Here is a 20,495-nt window from a genome sequence, read left to right on the forward strand (position 1 = left end):
TGGTATCGGGTACAGTATGTACAAATGAGATGAGTATGTAAACAAAGTGGCATAGTATAGTATAAAGTGGCTAGTGATACATGTATTACATAAGGATACCGTCGATGATATAGAGTACAGTATATACGTATGCATATGAGATGAATAATGTAGGGTAAGTAACATTTATATAAGGTAGCATTGTTTAAAGTGGCTAGTGATATATTTACATAATTTCCCATCAATTCCCATTATTAAAGTGGCTGGAGTTGAGTCAGTGTCAGTGTGTTGGCAGCAGCCACTCAGTGTTAGTGGTGGCTGTTTAACAGTCTGATGGCCTTGAGATAGAAGCTGTTTTTCAGTCTCTCGGTCCCAGCTTTGATGCACCTGTACTGACCTCGCCTTCTGGATGATAGCGGGGTGAACAGGCAGTGGCTCGGGTGGTTGATGTCCTTGATGATCTTTATGGCCTTCCTGTGACATCGGGTGGTGTAGGTGTCCTGGAGGGCAGGTAGTTTGCCCCCGGTGATGCGTTGTGCAGACCTCACTACCCTCTGGAGAGCCTTACGGTTGAGGGCGGTGCAGTTGCCATACCAGGCGGTGATACAGCCCGCCAGGATGCTCTCGATTGTGCATCTGTAGAAGTTTGTGAGTGCTTTTGGTGACAAGCCGAATTTCTTCAGCCTCCTGAGGTTGAAGAGGCGCTGCTGCGCCTTCTTCACGATGCTGTCTGTGTGAGTGGACCAATTCAGTTTGTCTGTGATGTGTATGCCGAGGAACTTAAAACTTGCTACCCTCTCCACTACTGTTCCATCGATGTGGATAGGGGGGTGTTCCCTCTGCTGTTTCCTGAAGTCCACAATCATCTCCTTAGTTTTGTTGACGTTGAGTGTGAGGTTGTTTTCCTGACACCACACTCCGAGGGCCCTCACCTCCTCCCTGTAGGCCGTCTCATCGTTGTTGGTAATCAAGCCTACCACTGTTGTGTCGTCCGCAAACTTGATGATTGAGTTGGAGGCGTGCGTGGCCACGCAGTCGTGGGTGAACAGGGAGTACAGGAGAGGGCTCAGAACGCAACCTTGTGGGGCCCCAGTGTTGAGGATCAGCGGGGAGGAGATGTTGTTGCCTACCCTCACCACCTGGGGGCGGCCCGTCAGGAAGTCCAGTACCCAGTTGCACAGGGCGGGGTCGAGACCCAGGGTCTCGAGCTTGATGACGAGCTTGGAGGGTACTATGGTGTTGAATGCCGAGCTGTAGTCGATGAACAGCATTCACACATAGGTATTCCTACGTTAATGTGGTATTAGTGACAAAACCTCAGTTATTTTGGAAATAGCAAATTATCCTGACTTGACCTGAATGAACAGATAAGGCGTTTCTGTGTTTCAGATGGAGGGTAGAGTACAGACACGATTATTCAGGACGATAAGGAATCTGATAGCTGCCTTTGGAAATCCATCTGACGATGCCCCTCCTCTACCCTGTGGAAAACCAACACACTAACACTGACCAGCAGTACCTATGAGATGATGGCTCGTCTTCAAAGATACAAACTTTGACAACAATATATATATAAAACAGTGAAACGATTCAATTTAAACCATTTCTGTTTGATTATTTTCATGGACCAGCTAACAATTTCAACCACTCATAATACAATGAAAGAAACAACATCAAAACATATGGATAAAGAATTTGCACATTTATTTATTAAAAGTCAAACCTTCAAAGTACCTTGTTTTTAATATGAACTTTCCACACCCAATATATTAACTTCTTCTCATTATTTACACCCACTTCCTGGAGCACTTGCAGAAAATACATGCCTCTTGGTCAAAGCCCAGAGTAGAAAATGCAATCAAGCGATATCAGTGTTTTCATACCATACAAATGTATCTTGGCAATCACACTGTCTTCGTTCTCGGAGTTACCCAACTGAGACAGTATCATCAATATGAACACCAATGGGCAGAGCATTATTAATTATATGGAGTACTATCAATTAATTTACCCAAAATATGTTATATAGTATACCATATAGCCTATATTTTGTACAATTCATTTTTGCAATACACCCCAATGACAATTAAAGTAAAAAACAACATAAGGTTGCACAGAATTATATTTTTGATGAACTGGACAGTATTAAAGTGAATATCAGAATATAGGGTGTTTGTCTTTGTACTCCATGCTTTTGGTTCAGCCTTTTCCACAGTGTTAATGTTTCATTTCTGTATGAGAAGCATGGAAAACAAATGTCAGTACACAAACCATACACATCCCAATTATAACAAATCCTTAACAATACAACCAAATTGTGGAAATGGGTTTGGCTAACTGGACAACCGTTCACTTTTTAAATCCCTCTTCTCCAGCACCAAACATGTCATACTCTGAGCCCAAAATGAATACATAATAAATAGTTCAATATCATCCCAGACTTGAAAGTTTGTCTTTGGAAATAAGAAATAATGAGGATTCTTAGATGTTTCAAAGGACTGAGTAAACGATTGACGAACTAAGGCTTGTTTAATTGGGGCTGCATTCAAAATATTTCAGCTGTTGTGAAGATGGTGTAATGTTATGCACATCTAATTTCCTCAAATGTTTGGTGGAATACTAGACGCCGAGGCATACAGCATTTGCAATCTTTTTACAGAAGAATGACATGCTGAAACACAATGTGACTTTGTTGTAGTAAATTAAGCACAGACCAAATACATGTTGAGTAAATATTTAAAAAATGGATGTTTCCAGACTGTTTTATCTGTTTTAAACAGCTACTCAATGTGTGCATTTCTCTTTGAAAAATCCTCCTCCACATTCACTACATTTGACCCGTAACTAGTACACAGTCAAGCTCTTGTAAGCTACCCACTGAGAATGTGTTCTATTTTCTTTCTGCTTTTCACCCTGTTCTGATATGTAAAGTCTATACGACCCACTTGACAACTGTAAGTAGGCCTTCTCCTACATGTATGGACATTTTTTACAAACGTATCATCGTTTCAGTACAATTCTTACGCAACTAATTTGTGACGTTTGGATTTCACATTGGCGGCAGAGACTTATCTACTGCACTGTCTGCCAATTGACTTGCTAGCTCAGATATAACTGATCGGGACTGGGAAGGAGTGCCTTGTAATGGCATCAGAATAATTCAGGTACAATGAATGTAATATCTGTGAATTACAATATGAAGGTTTCTGTAACATTTACACTATGATTTAGCACTTTGCATAGGGCACTATAGTCTGCCCTGCAAGCGCCACTCCATAAGGAATCTAGTCCAGTACATAAATAATAACACTTTTCATGGTATGGAAGGAGATGTTTTGATTAAATTGTCATCCTTCAACGTTTTTTTAAGAGCAGAAAGGCACAAGCTCCACCCAGATAATACATTATATTTTACAATAAGCAATTTGTAAAAAAGTAAACTGTACTGTACAGGTTTTCAGCATGAATACTTTTTCCTGTTGCTCTGTGTAACTCCAGTGATCAATTCTATTGATAGGATTAACGATTAATAATCAGTAACAACACATTATTAAGTTAAGCACTTGTATCTCGCTAAAGCACTTGCTATATACAATGTCATGTGTCTAAACCAACACAATCTACTCCATTGTACCACCAGAACTTTAAATACACAGAAAGCAGCAAAATTCCAGATGCCAGTGAGTCTCATAGTCACAAGAAGACAGTAGCTGTCACTGCCACTTCTCAAGAGATCGCAGACAGATATGCACTGTATAAACTGAAATGACAGCAATTCACTACACTGTTATAGATACAGTATGTATAAAGATTAATTATATGGTAATGAACTTGATACGGAGTCTGTCATCTCAGATTCAGCATATCTAACAGCTTACAAAGTAGGTCAAATTACATAAGCTAGCCAAGTAACTCCAAAATGATAGACAGTCAAGAGTTTCAAATGATCAATTCATTCTCAGAAGAAACAAAACAATCAGAACACAGGTGAAACAAAATACCATCATTTGTCACTTAAAGGCAGTTGTCTTTTTTTTGTATATTTATCGTCATCATTCTAGAAAAAACGGTACAACAAATCATTGTATGTCTAAAAACAGACTGTCTTTGGTGAAGGGGAACCCACGGCAGTAGTGAAGCACGATGCCGCTGTTACCTCCTCCCTATTTCACTTTGCCTCATGAAGTGAATGTTGTTGGCACTGTCAGAGAGCTCCAGGTACTGCTCCACGGGGAGCACGAAGTAGCCGTCATAGCCGGGAACCTGTCCAGTGGTGAGCAACTGCTGCCTCTCTCCTTCTGTCCAGAGCCTGGAGCCCTCCTCTCCTTCCTCCAGCTTCCTCTGCTCGATGACCCAGGCCTGCTCCACCGCCCTCTGCCGGGCCACCTCCAGCACATGCTCCCTCTCCTCTTCCTCGGTGGCCCCGTAGCGGATGTTGAAGCACAGAGTCCCGTGCTGCATCTGGATGTCAGCGAAGCGCCTAGTCCTCCCATCCACCGCCGTCGTCATCTGGGACACGGTCACGTTGACGCCGTTCTCCAGGACGCGACCCGCTCCGTTGTGGCCAACCACTCCCAGGTCCCCCTCCAGCAGGCCAGGCTTGACAAAGTAGTGAGTGTCCAGACCGTTCACCGTGAAGTGCAGGCCGGATAGGTAGAGCGCGTGGTTTAGGACTGCTGCCACACGCCGGCTGTCCTCGCTTGCAACCCCAATGATTTCAGTGGTGACAACATTATCTCTGATGGCGAACTTGACACCCTTTCCAAAGATGGAGGAGATGGCAGAGAAGCGGGGCCTCCGGCCATGCCACGCCCCCAGCTGACCAGTCATCTTACTCATAGGCAGTCGGTCCAGAGAGATGAAGTTCTTTAGGTGTTTCTGCAGCTCGCACTGGATACCCAACAGAACCTGGCAGACAAACACACATGGGATGGTTATCTAATGATAATAAGGATTTTCAGGTCTACTATCTAAGGACCATACATGGCTGGAGATTAGGCTCTGTTAGACTAGGCCTAGTCTAGGTTTAGCTCACCTTGCTAGGGTCCCAGTCTTGTGTCTTGGTTTGAGTCTTCATCATTTCGTAGGTTTGCTCCATGCTCTCCACCTCCGGCTTGGGGTAACCAGGGACAACGTTGTGGAGCTGGAACCCAAACAGTTGCAACCAACTGCTGATGTCTGAAGACAGAAGGTATCGAGGAGTCAATGACAGGGCATTGGATTTGAGCTTTTGTCATGCAACCCAATTGAAACCATCCTGTCTAATTATCGGTCTACACTGCGTGAACAATTATTAGAAAAGTGAGTATTCTGTTCTTATTATTTCTATTCACATTTTCCAACTCCAAACCACATAAACTTGAATGGTTATGGGATGTAATCATTTTCAGGTGATATGTATTTGTGTAATGAGGGAGGGTGTGGTGAAAGTGAATAACACCTTATATCAAGGTGTGCATAACTATTAGGAGATTTAACTGAAACTGAAAAGTCAAATGGTAAAATGCCTTTCAGAGGGATGCAACACTCTTCAAATAGCTCAACTATTGATGCGTGACCACCGGACAATCAAACGTTTTGTTGCGAATAGTCAACTGGGGGCGTAAAGAACGCACAGAGAAGAAAAGTCACAAATTAACTGCAAAAGACTTAAACATCAAGCTACCAGGAACCCATTATCCTCCAGTGCCACCATATTCCAGAACTGAGAAGACTTAAACGTCAAGCTACCAGGAACCCATTATCCTCCAGTGCCACCATATTCCAGAACTGAGAAGACTTAAACGTCAAGCTACCAGGAACCCATTATCCTCCAGTGCCACCATATTCCAGAACTGAGAAGAATTAAACGTCAAGCTACCAGGAACCCATTATCCTCCAGTGCCACCATATTCCAGAACTGAGAAGACTTAAACGTCAAGCTACCAGGAACCCATTATCCTCCAGTGCCACCATATTCCAGAACTGAGAAGAATTAAACGTCAAGCTACCAGGAACCCATTATCCTCCAGTGCCACCATATTCCAGAACTGAGAAGACTTAAACGTCAAGCTACCAGGAACCCATTATCCTCCAGTGCCACCATATTCCAGAACTGAGAAGAATTAAACATCAAGCTACCAGGAACCCATTATCCTCCAGTGCCACCATATTCCAGAACTGAGAAGAATTAAACGTCAAGCTACCAGGAACCCATTATCCTCCAGTGCCACCATTTACCACAACTGAGAAGACTTAAACGTCAAGCTACCAGGAACCCATTATCCTCCAGTGGCACCATATTCCAGAACTGAGAAGAATTAAACGCCAAGCTACCAGGAACCCATTATCCTCCAGTGGCACCATATTCCAGAACGGCAACCTACCTGGAGTGTCCAGAAGTACAAGGTGTCAAGTGCTCAGAGACATGGCCAAGGTCAAGAAGGCTGAAACACCACCACCACTGAATAAGATTCACAAGTTTGGGCAAAGAAATACCCGAAGACAGATTTTTCAAAGGTTTTATGGACAGATGAAATGAGTGACTCTTGATGGACCAGATGGACGGGCCCATGGCTGGATCAGTAATGGACACAGGGCACAACTTTGAGTCAGACGCCAGCAAGGTGGAGGAGGGGTACTGGTATGGGCTGCTATCATTATGAATGAGGTAGTTGGACGTTTTCAGGTTGAAGATGGGACTGAAACTCAACTCCCAAATCTACTGCCAGTTTCTGGAACATTCTTTCTTCATTCAGTGGTACAGGAAGAAGTTCTCAGCATTCAGGAAGGCCATGATCTTTATGCAGGACAATGTTCCATCAGATGCATCCAAGTACTCCACTGCTTGGCTAGCCAGCAAGGGCCTCAAAGATGCCTGAATAATGACCTGGCCCCCTTTCTCACCTGACTTAAATCCTATTGAGAACTTGTGGGCCCTTCTCCAACGTGAGATTTACAGTAAGGGAAGACAATACACCTCTTAACAGAATTTGGAGGCTGTGGTTGCTGCTTCAGCGAAAGTTGATCGTGAACCGATCAAGAAACTGACAGACTCCATGGATGGAAGGCTCATGGCAGTTATTGAAAAGAAGGGTGGCTACATTGGTCACTGAATATTTTTGAAAGGCCAAAAGTTGTTTTTAATTGTCATTTTGTGTTACTTATTTGTTACACTTTCTCAAAAAATGGAGAATTAACAAGTGAGTTGGGAGAAATAATTTTTGTAATTTAGTTGCCTAATAATTGTGCACACTTATATATTCCCCAGAGAAAGACAAAACTCCCCTTTCCTTTGTTAAACATTCAGGTTTGAGGTTCAATAACATTTTGGATTGACTGAGAGCATTGTGTTTGTTCAACAATAAAATGAATCCTGAGGAATATAATTTGCCTAATAATTGTGCACGCAGTGTATATCTCCTAAGGAACATATAGTGGATCTCATCAACATTAGTCTTACCTGTAGTGAACTTGGTGACATCCTGTAACTCTGCAACAGGGTAGTTGTTTTTGAAGGAGTAGAGGTTGAAAGGCTTGGGGTTGATACTGAGCTCCGTCCACAGGTTATGGTTGGGAGTGGTCCACCTCCCAGCCACCACATCATAGTCCCTCCTCCCCAGGTGGACCAGCTTGGTCAGCGCATCATAGAGACCGCCCTGGAACCCGATGATCAGCAGAAAGGAAGGGTTTGAGTCTTGGTAGATGTCTCCGTAAGGGGTGTAGAGCATCTCCTTGACTATGTGTCCTTGGCTGCTGAAGATGGCCAGTGGCGTGCCAGAGTTATCACAGGCTACGTAGTACTCCTCCCCGCTGCTCAGCTCCATGGCGATGAGGTGTCCCTGCAGGTCGTAATAGAGCGAGGTGATCTCAGAGCTGGAGTGGTTGTACATGTGGGTCACCCTGGTGGGTTTGGTCAGGTCGGCATAGAAGTACTGCAGCTGCTGGCCGTCACTGGTCCTGCTGGCCACCCGCCTGCCCAGGCCGTCGTAGCGGTAGTGAACACTCCTCTCTGACACTTTGTCAAACGCTTTGGCAAGCAGCCCGTTAGAGTTGTAATCAAACATGACATTGCCCCGCAGGCGAAGAAAGCCATCTTCATCCATTTTGTACTGAATTTCTCCGAGTCGTGTAATGCGGTCTCGTAAGTCGTAGCGCAGCGGCGTTAGTCTGGCACTGTTGCCATGACTCAGTAAATTAATGTTGCCGTTGAGGTCGTAACTATAGCGCCACTGTGGCCTATCATTCACCGACACAGCCTGGAGCTGACTATCAGCATCATACTCGTATGAGTAGCGTGTTATATTGTTATCCACACCAATCCTGATGTCACAGATAGTGATGCGGCCCATGTTGTCATACTGCACTGTCATCCAGTATGCAATAGACTTCAGGATCTCGTACTGGACCTCGATCACTTGTCCGTTGGCATTAAATATCTTAGTGTGCTTCATGATGTGTGTAGTGATCACTTGATTGAGGTCATAGTTTATGACACTGAATTTCCCAAACTGTTCAATTCTTCCTGACACATCAACATAACGGTAAAGGTCAATGGGAAGAGGGGTTTCATTAATCATGGCCTGCATGCTGGTGACCCGGAAGTTATTATAGCTGTAGTCAAATCTGGCATTCACCAGGCCCTCCACACTAAACCTGTAGATCTGTCTCCCAACCAGAGGACCTGTGGGGAGAATAATCACCATTAAATGATCTGTTCAAAAACAATGAAACTTCATATCTGAGTAATTATCAAATGTATGTTCATGACTCTAGCAGCTCTTTAAAGTTTGAAGCCATCCATATCATCAATAGCAGAGCAGAGATGCCGGAAGACTACCAATACTAATTCCGGTTATCAAACTGCTTTGTTCACACCCATATGGGTTGCACATAGTATTGCTTAGACTGAACTAACTAAAGCAGAATGAAAGACATTTTAATTACTTCTGTCCTTAGGAGATGAATATTACATGGTGATAGTATTATGTGACTGCAAATTAAGTTGGAGGCTGTTGACCTGTCATGCTTGAAATTGCAGATTGAATGACAAAGCAATTGAATGGCAGTTAATTAATGTGGGCTTATTCATTCTCCCAGTCAGCTCTGTAAAGGCCTCTAACAACATGCTCAATACCTTCACTTGGATCTCAAAGCTGCTCAGGAACTCACAGAGCAACAAAAAAAGGCCTAAAGTCTGATACTTAGTGTAGGTGTGCACAAGGTTAATTAATTGTTATCTACACTATTGAAGTGATAAAGTGTGTAATATATATAACATCAAAGTAGGTGAAATATAAGCAATTCGTTTTAATGAAGGTATACAGTACATACAACTACATTATCAAAAGTATGTGGACACCAGCTCGTCAAACATATCACTCCAAAATCATGGGCAATAATATGGAGTCGGTCCATCCTTTGCTGCTATAACAGCCTCCACTTTTCTGTGAAGGCTTTCCACTAGATGTTGGAAAATTGCTGCAGGGACTTCCATTCAGACACAAGAGCATTATTGAGGTCAGGCATTGACATTGGGTGATTAGGCCTGGCTCGCAGTCAGTGTTCCAATTCATCCCAAAGGTGTTCAATGGGGTTGAGGTCAGGGCTCTGTGCAGGCCAGTCAAGTTCTTCCACACCGATCTCTACGAACCATTTCTGTATGGACCTCGCTTTGTGCACGGGGGCATTGTCATGCTGAAACAGGAAAGGGCCTTCCCCAAACTGTTGCCGCGTAGTTGGAAGCACAGAATCGTCTATAATGTCATTGTATGCTGTAGCGTTAAGATTTTCCTTCACTGGAACTAAGGTGCCTAGCTCGAACCATGAAAAACAGCCCCAGACCATTATTCCTCCACCAAACTTTACAGTTGGCACTATGCATTGTTGCAGGTAGTGTTCTCCTGGCTTCCGCCAAACCTAGATTAGTCCGTTGGACTGCCAGATGGTGAAGGGTGATTCAAAGCGTTTCCACTGCTACAGAATCCTATGATGATGAGGTTTGTACATCGTATTGCCAGATGGTGAAGGGTGATTCAAAGCGTTTCCACTGCTCCAGAGTCCTATGGCGGCGAGCATTACATTGACGTTGCTTGCTGACTGACGTTGCTTCCAGAGGCAGTTTGGAACTCGGTAGTGAGTGTTGCAACCGACAGACAATTTTTACTCGCTAAGTGCTTCAGCACGCAGCGTTCACGTTCTGTGAGCTTGTGTGGCCTACCACTTCACGGCTGAATCATTGTTGCTCCTAGACGTTTCCACTTCACAATTACATCGTTTACAGCTGACTGGGGCAGCTCTAACAGGGCACAAATTTGATGAACTGACTTGTTGGAAAGGTGTCATCCTACGAAGGTGCCACGTTGAAAGTCACTGAGCTCTTCAGTAGAGGCAATTCTACTGCCAATGTCCGTCTATGGAGATTGCATGGCTGTGTGCTCGATTTTATACACCTGTCAGCAACAGGTGTGGCTAAAATAGCCGAATCCACTAATTTGAAGGGATGTCCACCTACTTTTGGCAATCAATGTACACCATATCAAAACCAGCATGTAAAAGTCCATAATTGAGCCAGCCAAATCAACCAGCCAGGCTATATATTCTCAAGGATTCTCATTCATGCTCTCGTCTACCATCATCCCTCTCTCTCTGCTGTCCCTGATTGCTTATTTCAGCTTCAAATCAGACTTATTGTAGCCAGCCAGTGGAGGACCTGGGATGCTATTAAGAACACGTTCATTTCAATTCGTTAGAAGGAAATGGAGGTGGATTTGTGCAGGGGGCCTAGCATGGAGACTGGGAGAGACTGGCAGAGTCTGGTGACCCCCAACAGCGAGACATGTACATCTAAAAAAAGGACAGAATAGAAGTCTGTAAAGCTGAGGAAATTGCTCATCAGTGCACAGCAGCACTCCCAATCTCCATCTCTTCAGAATGGGTTCTGATTTGGTGCCCTATATAATCAGTGTGCCATTCCACATTGGCTTTATAGGGATTTCAAATCCCTACTGAGTTCTGGAGACATTCATGGATTTTGCTCCCAAAAATAGATTTAAACTCAGCAGACTGAATAGGATATATCATTCTCATGGGTTAATTATTGGGGCCATATGCCAGAGGATATATTTCAAGAGGTGCTAATAGTGTATTTCATGGTGGTATACTCAATCTCTCAAAGCAGACTTATATGTCAAACTTTAAGTCTACTCTGACATAAAGCATTATCAGAATTGCTTATAGTGATTAGAGCTCACAATAAAGGATCATCTTCAGCTATGCCTAAAGGCCTCCTCATCTAATATAGCTTATATGGCTTATTGTCTTAAACTCCTGCAGAGGCACAACCATTTGTGGTTTTATTTCTTACATTAACCTGTCATAATACATTCCATTATTAAAATCAATAAGCTCCTTTATGGCATCCCAATCATTTAGAATCCATCTTATCATCTTATTTTTGTTATGTGAGGATCATACTTTATTACTGAGGTTTAACCGGCTTGTCTTCGTTTGTATAGTCATTACATGCTATTCCCCTTCCAGTTAGCTAGAAGGTTGGTCTGTATTGCGGTACCTGTCTGTCTGTAGCGGATGGTGCACATGAAGCCCTGGTTCATGAGGTGGATGGTCTTCACCCCCCCGGAGGTCTCCTCGTAGGTGTAGGTGACCAGGGTGGTGTCGTACAGGATCTCTGCCAGGCAGGACTGGCGGGTGTAGCGGTAGAGGATACGGCGGCCAGTGCCCAGGTACAGAGTCTGGAGCAGGCGGCCATCATGGCTGTAGTCGTGGATCACAGAGGCTCCGCTGCTGTCTGGTGGGCTGTAGGTGTTCCTGTAGTAGCCCACTGACAGCATAGACTGCAGGCTGTGACGCACCATACTGGGCATGGTCACAGACATCAGGTAGTCCGTGTGGTCATACTCAAAGGTGTACCGCCGCTGGCTGTGCAACAGCAGCATGACCGACTGCAGAACACACAAACAGAAGTGGATTAATGCTCTGAGCTACAGACTGCCACTTCATTCATATCCATACAGAGAACAAACTAAAACAATTTGTTCCGGATAAATCACGTCTAGCAAATAACTGAATACCTTCTCCAGAAAAGTGTAGCTCCATATCTTCCCATTGGTCCATGTCCTGGAGACCACCCTCCCATTCTCATACTCCAGTTTCTCTGACCAGTTGCCCCTCTGGATGCTGGTCACCAGGCCCGCTGGAGAGTAGGTCACATTCACCTCATTGTACTTGCTGCTGGGAGACCAGACGATGGGACGCCCCATCTGGTCATAGAGGATTCGCAGGGTGAACTTGCGGTGGTCGTCATAGATCTTGCCTACTCGTGTGGCTTGGTTAAAATCTATGGACAGCACGTTTCTGTTGTGAGCCTGGGGATGGTGAGAGACAAGAATGATAGGTGAGTGAGTGGTACAGTCGCTTCTACAAGTAACAAAACTAGATCTGTTGACTGGAAAACGGTTCTATCCCCGGAGATAAGAGCGATACAATCTATGTTATGTTTAAAAAACAGATCTGTGATGCTGATTCGACACAGAGCTTTCAAAGATTTTAGTGTGATGGTAAATGAGTGTTTTCACCATCACTAGAAATAGCGATTAAGACAGGCAGTAATGGAGCTGAATGTTCCCTCTCTGCCTCAGCTCAACTAGAAATGGGCCCTAAATGCTTTTATTTCATTTCATCCTAATTGGTAGGAGGAAGAAGTTAAACATTCTGCACAGTCTTTCCCTCGTTATCCTCCATTCTCTGACAGTCATCATCGTATCTCCCTCTGTGCATGTTCTATGAAGTCTGGGATACAATTGATTTCCCAATTTCACTGTCTAAATCTAAAAATATTCTGAAAAAAAGTTCTAGGGATCCATAATATTTGAGCAAGTCATGTCTATACAGTTGAAGTCAGAAGTTTACATACACCTTAGCCAAATACATTTAAACTCAGTTTTCACAATTCCTGACATTTAATCTTAGTTAAAATTCCCATTTTTAGGTCAGGTAGGATCACCACTTTATTTTAAGAATGTGAAATGTCAGAATAATAGTAGAAAGAATGATTTATTTCAGCTTTTATTTCTTTCATCACATTCCCAGTGGGTCAGAAGTTTACGTACACTCAATTAGTATTTGGTAGCATTACTTTAAATTGTTTAACTAGGGTCATATGTTTTGGGTAGCCTTCCACAAGCTTCCCAAAATAAGTTGGGTGGATTTTGGCCCATTCCTCCTGACATGGCTTAGAAAGGAGGGAAAGACTGTGCAGAATGTTTGACTTATTCCTCCTACCAATCAGGTTTGTAGGCCTCTTTGCTCGCACACGCATTTTCAGTTCTGCCCACAAATTCTCTATAGGATTGAGGTCAGGGCTTTGTGATGGCCACTCCAATACCTTGATTTTGTTGTCCTTAAGCCATTTTGCCACAAATTTTTAAGTATGCTTGGGGTCATTGTCCATTTGGAAGACCCATTTGCGACCAAGCTTCCTGACTGATGTCTTGAGATGTTGCTTCAAAATATAAACATAATTTTCCTCCCTCATGAAGCCATCTATTTTGTGAAGTGCACCAGTCCCTCCTGCAGCAAAGCACCTCTACAACATGATGCTGCCACCCCCGTGCTTCACGGTTGGAATGGTGTTCTTCGGCTTGCAAGCCTCCCCCTTTTTCCTCCAAACATAACGATGGTCATTATAGCCAAACAGTTCTATTTTTGTTTAATCAGACCAGAGGACATTTCTCCAAAAAGTACAATCTTTGTCCCCATGTGCAGTTGCAAACCGTAGTCTGGCTTTTTTATGTCGGTTTTGGAGCAGTGGCTTCTTCTTTCCTGAGCGGCCTTTCATGTTATGTCGATATAGGACTCGTTTTTACTGTGGATAGAGATACTTTTTTGTTGTGAATTTTCCCCCCTTTTCCCCCCAATTTCGTGGTATCCGATTGTTAGTAGTTACTATCTTTCGCACCAAAATACATTAATCTCTAGTCTCCTCTAGAACTAGTCTCCTTCCTGAGCAGTGTGACGGCTGTGCATTCCCATGGTGCTTATACTTGCGCACTATTGTTTGTACAGATGAACGTGCAAATATTTATAAAAATGTGTTTTCACTTCGTCATTGTGTGTAGATGGGTGAGAAAAAAAAGGGGTATGAATACTTTTTGAAGGCACTGTATATCTTCCCTTTACCATGACCTGTTATGGAAGACTCATCAAAGTCCCATAGGGAGACAATCGGTCTGCTGTACTGTACGTAACACCTTCAGCACACTGTTGTATTGTACCACATGGAGACATTCCTCCCACACAACACATATGGTGAGGGGTATTGTGCTCACACAGTCTGTTCTGTCTCTTCCTTACCCTGAGCCTGCGTTCGTAGGCTGTGTAGTTCCCTTTCGCCTGGTCTCTTCTCTGCCTCCACTCGATGACACTGTGAGCATTCTCGCCCGGAAGGGTGATGTTACACTTGCCCACCGTGGGGTTGACCACGCCCGCCGAGATGTGGGGTTCTGTGTTCAGGGTCACCTCCATGCCGCTGGCGAACGTCACCCACAGAGAGCCGTCCGAACTCACACGGTACGTGTTTTGAGCATGCTCTGTGTGGGGACATGTGGCAGAGTAACAGAGAGTGAGTGGGAGAGAGAGAGGTTAACTCATGCAGTACTACAACAGGGACAGCCAACTCATACTGCCACTCTAGCCTACATACCCTAAATGGCAGCAGTCAGGGGGAAAAGTATTATAATTAAACTGACTGTTGAATATGCATATTTCAGTAATACCACTGTGTTATCTCTTCAATAAAATACATGAATAATATTATTCACCACTTTTATTGAAGAGATAACAGAATGGTATATTATTGCACGTGCCATGTGACATTTCACTGGTATCTCCTTGAGTCACTATATTTCTACAAACCACTTGTGTGTCTATGTGAGAACAGAGGTGTGACCGTGCGAAAGGAGATGGTGAGACATGGAATAAACTCCGCTCTCAGCAGCTCTCTCACTTCTCTCTCACTTCTCTCTTCTTTGCTGTTTGTAGGAAAGTCCGTGTTTACTTCCTCAACTCTTCACACCTTTGTCAGACCTGTCATCTCATTTTTATTTTAATGCTCTATTAAATAGCTGTTGGGCCGTCATTAAAACGGTTAACCTTGTAAAGGCATGCATGTGAACAATGCGTTAAGGAGACCGGAATAACTCAGATATAGAAAGGAATGCATTTGCTTCGTCATTGCTGGTGACATGCCTGACTTCACATGGCCTCTCCCCAGTGACAGTGCGGCATGATAATGAAAAAAAAGAAAAAAAACGAGAGATGAGAAACTGACGCGAAACCTTACTACTACCTTGGCGTAATGTATAGATAGTGCTGGCAGCAGAGAAGTTTGTGGCTGTGATGAATTTCTCCCGATTTGAAGTGTCTGCTTCCACCCGCACTGATTTCTCCATATTGCCGTAGAAACTGCTGACCTCTCCCGTTGGCAAGGTGACATTGATGAGATGACCATCAGAATTATACCTGGTCAAGGACACACCCAGTCATATAACATCCTAACAAGGTCTGAAATCTGGGTCTTAAAATATTGTGACAACCTTGTATAATAAAATGGAAACATTTACTGTGGATTCCAGAATATTCAAATTTTGGAAGGAGCTGAGCGCCTTCCTGTAGTTCCATAGTTTCACCACTGGGTGACAGTATAACAATGCTGCTGGAACAAAGGAGCCAATGAGGTTTGACCTCCAACGGCAGTCACTGCAGGACACTGAGGACAGTATTAGAATGGAGTTTGAGTGGATTTCGGCTTTTTCACAGGGACACAATAAAGGGGAGGTTGTATTGCCGATCAAACTAAATTAAAGGGAGGAAAATAAAGAGGCAGTGAAAAGGATTCTTTGCCCCTGACATCCGAACAGATTTTAAACCCAATGCGCCCCTGAACAAATCCCTCAAAATGCCTACGCAAACATTTTATATAATCACACTATTCCCACTTCTCTTTCAGGCTTTGATTCACCAACAAAAAGAAGACAATTTCCGCAGGCCAGCCTGTGGAATTGCCCCAATTAGAGAAAAACATAATTTAGGAAATAATCTTCTATTAGAAAATCCATTTATATTTCCTTTTTTTCTGACAATCTTATTTATATACCTTTCAAATTTCACATATTCCAAAAACTGCAATACTGCAGCAAAATGTTACTGTATAATGGGAGTGTAGGTGGTGAAGCTCTTAAAGCTTCACATAGAGGCAGACAGGAACAAGACTTTGGCTGTGATATGCAGGATGCTAATAGAGTATATTCTTAAGCATAATTGTCATTGACGTCAATAGACAGACGGGAAGGAGTGCTGCGGAATACTCACTGATAGACCGTTGTCCAGGCAATCTCATTGCTCATGGTTGCCAGGAGACCTGAGTTGCCATGGTAGCTGATCTGCGCTAGGTCATGCGCCAGGGCGGAGACCTTCTTGAGGACGCCCCCATTGCTGATAGTGAGCCAATAGACCTGACCCCCGGGCACCAGCAGCCAGAGGGGCACGCCATTGGCATCACGGCGCACGTGGACCGCGGTGTCGTCGCTGGAGACCACGGCGCTCACGTCGCCCTCTCCTGAGTAGGTGAAGTTATAGACGTAGTCTCCGGTGACCAGGCTGCGGGTGTGGAGGTGGGTGCCGTTCACGCTGAACAGATAGAGCTCCTGGTCCACCACAGAGGTGATCTCATACATGCTGTTCTGGTTGAGCTGGGGCCTGTTGGGGGACAGGGCCCTGATACGGATGTTCCCCAGGTCTGAGATGTACAGAGTCCCGTTAGGGGAAACAGCCAGGGACGAGGGAGCCTTTAGCTTGGCATCACGGGCATATCCACCATCGCCTGTGGAAAAAGGACAATGCAGAGATTGAGCACTCAACCAGCTAAGGTAGAATACATTGAAAAACTATTTATGTATTTATACTTATAATAATGTGGTGTTTGACAAGTTGCAATGTCAAATAAAATGTATATGAATAATACATCATAGACAAACTGAGTGTTGAGCAAAAGCAAAAGGAAGTTGCAGTTCATCCCAGCCCTCTACTGAGATATTTCACACGTGAAAGTATCTTTGTTTTGTCAAGCTAGACTGATGCCACCATAACCATCATGCGGGCGGGTTACAATAGTTCCAAATCATTGCATGTCCATCCAGAGAGCCTCTCCACAGGTCTCTGATAGACTGCTGAAGTTAGTCTGAGGCATAATGGTGTTCACAACAGGGGACCCACCAGAGAAGCAGTCACAGTTGGGGTCGATCTTGCAGTCACACTCAGTGGGCGCCCCGGCCACCACAGAGATCTCCCCGTTGGTGGTGACCTGCTGGATGCGGTTGATCTTCCTCTCGTCCGTCTCAGCGATGTAGAGAGTGCCCTGGTGGGAAACTGCGATGGCTTTGGCTGCCTCCAGGGTGGAGTGGACAGCTGCCTTGCTGACCAGGTAGTGGTCGATCCCAGGGACCTGGCAGTGGATGGGCCGGCCCGCCACGATCCTCACCTGGCTGCTCTCTGACACCTGGATCACTATGTTGTTGTCCAAGATGTACAGGGAGTTGTCCATGGGGTTGACAGCCAGGTAGGTGGGCCATTCTAGACGAACCTAGATCAGGGAAACAGTTTAACAAGTGTACATAGATGGGTGCCGCAAAGTTTCTCCTGAAACATTTCCTTTACAGTTTTTCTACTGTCTTTGATGATCTAAATTGCATCATATTGTAATGAATATTATGTAAAAGAAGTAGTCAGAATTGCACAGACAGTGCCTTCAGAAAGTATTCACACCCCTAGACTTTTTCCAGATTTTGTTGTGCTACAAAGTGGGATTAAAATTGATTTGTCATTTTTTTAACGATCTACACAAAATAATCTGTAATGTCAAAGTGGAAGAAAAATTCTAACATTTGTAAAATATTTATAAAAAATACTGATTAGATAAGTATTCAACCCCCTGATTCAATACATGTTAGAATCCCCTTTGGCAGAGATTACAGCTGTGAGTTTTTCTGGGAAAGTCTCTAAGAGCTTTCCACACCTGAATTGTGCAACATTTGCCCATTATTATTTTCAAAATTCTTCTACTGTCAAATTGGTTGTTGATTATTGCTATACAACCATTTTCAGGTCTTGCCAAAGCTTTTTAAGCAGATTTAAGTCAAAACTGTAACTCGGCCATTCAGAAACATTCACTGTCTTCTTGGTAACTCCAGTGTAGATTTGGCCTTGTGTTTTAGGATATTGTCCTGCTGAAAGGTGAATACATCTCCCAGTGTCTGGTGTAAAGTAGACTGATTCTGCGGTTGAAATTCCCTGCTCGACTGAGGGACCTTACAGATAATTGTATATGTGGGGTACAGAGATGAGTCAGTCGTTCAAAAATCATGATAAACACTAGAATTGCACACAGTGAGCATGTGACTTGTTAAGCACATTTTTACTCCTGAACTTATTTAGGTTTGCCATAACTAAGGGGTTGAATATGTATTAACTCAAGACATTTCAGCTTTTCATTTTTTATTCATTTGTAAACATTGCGAAAAGCATAATTCCACTTTGACATTATGCGGTATTGTGTGTAGGCCAGTGACACATTTTTTTCCAATTGAATCCATTTTAAATGTGGAAAAAGTCTAGGGGTGTGAATTATTTCTGAAGGCACTGTACGCTGTGTAGACTTCTTGGGCAAAGTCTGTCAGTGTCATACATTCAGCAATATTAGGTTGCTAGTTGCTATTAGGCCATTTCAAATAGAGGACATATTGTGAAAGCCGTATAATAGCATGTGACTATTGTACAATTGTACAAGTGGTAATGTAACTAAGGTCATTTTTGTACGTGTGCTCACACCGTGTTCCCCTGAGACTCAGCTAAGGACACACATTTGAAATAAAAAGCTCCAAGGTACAGTTCACTAAGCGTGAGTGGGATACTTAAGGGTGCTGGACAGTCCTAATAAAGAAATGTGCCCATATAATCACCCCTGTGTTTAATCGGATCATGAAAAACCATTCTTCCACCACAAATAATGGGTGCAAAGTGTTCCTGCACAATAGGGGTGAATGATTCAGATTGGTGGAGGATAAAATTAGTTGCCATCTCACCTTCAAGCACTCTGAGATGATCTGATGAAAGGGACTGTATAAATGCAAGTCAATTGTGCATGAATGAAAGGGATCTGTTCAGGAATAATTTGACACTTCTCTACACTGGTAACAAAATATACTGACAGTATAGTGTCCACGCATTCAAATTGGAGGTGAGTTTTCCCACTGCAGCCATCGTTTCAAAGCACATCTGTGTTGTGAGAGAAGCCTGGCAGCTCCCCTCCCAAAAACAACGCTAATTGACATCATGCGTTTTTCTCTCCTGAGATTGAAAAAACAAAATCAATGCAACCTGCTCCACCTAAAAGCTGTCATATGCTTGCATTTTGTTTGCATGAAAATCTGGAATAGTGTGATAGGCTCTGTCACATATAATACACTATCACTGAACTTTTCCATGATTTCAATTCACTCTGTACCCACACAATGCTAATCTGTTTGCAGTGACTCAATACAACTCTCTCCCAACCCTTATAAATAAAGTGCTTTATTATTCACTTGCAGGGGTCTCATTTGCTAGGGGAGGGGAACCAGAGAGTTATGCCTTATTGCACTGTAAAAGCCCGGAGTGGTGGATTGAATGGAGTATTGGACTCCCTTTGTTTCGTAGAACTCTCCAGCCTTCTATTGTTTTCAGAATGGCTTGGGGGAGAAACACATTGCTCTTGAGATGAGACAGTGTTTATCTTCCAGTGTGATTCAACAACTAAATAACTCTCATTTGCCTCCTGCACAGAAATCAGCTTTGTTCCAATCTGGGGTCACAGTTTAAAGTATTTGTTGGGCTGTGCATGCTGAGAGGCCTTAGGCCTTGCACACACCAACAAATATGCATGGAGAATTCTGGAGAAAAGGGAATACCATTGCCAAACCTATATATAAACCACCACCACACATCATATTAAAAATGGCCAACTCACTGCAATGCTGGCCATTACTGTGATTCGAGGTTGTGGTCTGATAGTTTGGATATCTGATTGTATCACAGTAGAACATCAAGCTTTGCATGTGAGATACCTGAGGAGGAGGGAGAGCGCCAACTTGCAAGTTAACATCTTGAGGATGAAGTTGTTTGAAATCACTCCACTGCATAATACATCCGCGGAAAAGGGCTCATTCAGAAAACCAACAAAAGGAATTGTCAGAAAATGAAAGCCAGGAACGCAAAGCCTGAAACACGGACAGTAAAAAGAATAGCGGTATGCAAGATATAATCTGAATTTCAAGCATTTAATTTAATGCTTCGTCATGCTGCTTCTCAAATGTCAAATGTCTATGGGAATAATAGGGAGTGTCAATGATCGGATTATTGTGATGCAAAATAGGCTTTCGTTCTCACAAGCATACTGTATCCTCCTATATACAGGTTTAATTGAG

General features: G+C 43.5%; 1 protein-coding gene across 1 annotated transcript in view; it reads right to left on the reverse strand.

The window, feature by feature from the left end:
• Positions 1 to 1,668: 1,668 nt before the first annotated feature.
• The window catches only part of LOC139418412 (teneurin-1-like), a 132,755-nt gene continuing 113,928 nt past the window's right edge, over positions 1,669 to 20,495 (reverse strand). The window contains exons 23-31 of the mRNA XM_071167817.1: positions 17,251 to 17,617; positions 16,348 to 16,858; positions 15,323 to 15,498; positions 14,332 to 14,567; positions 12,051 to 12,344; positions 11,531 to 11,921; positions 7,421 to 8,641; positions 5,015 to 5,157; positions 1,669 to 4,887 (exon numbers count right to left, since the gene is read on the reverse strand). Of these exons, the coding sequence (XP_071023918.1) occupies positions 4,132 to 4,887; positions 5,015 to 5,157; positions 7,421 to 8,641; positions 11,531 to 11,921; positions 12,051 to 12,344; positions 14,332 to 14,567; positions 15,323 to 15,498; positions 16,348 to 16,858; positions 17,251 to 17,617 (4,095 nt within the window). The 3' untranslated portion in view covers positions 1,669 to 4,131. The remainder of the gene's footprint in view (positions 4,888 to 5,014; positions 5,158 to 7,420; positions 8,642 to 11,530; positions 11,922 to 12,050; positions 12,345 to 14,331; positions 14,568 to 15,322; positions 15,499 to 16,347; positions 16,859 to 17,250; positions 17,618 to 20,495) is intronic.

The sequence above is a fragment of the Oncorhynchus clarkii genome, chromosome 10 (genome assembly GCF_045791955.1).
Source record: "Oncorhynchus clarkii lewisi isolate Uvic-CL-2024 chromosome 10, UVic_Ocla_1.0, whole genome shotgun sequence".
NCBI lineage: Eukaryota > Metazoa > Chordata > Actinopteri > Salmoniformes > Salmonidae > Oncorhynchus > Oncorhynchus clarkii.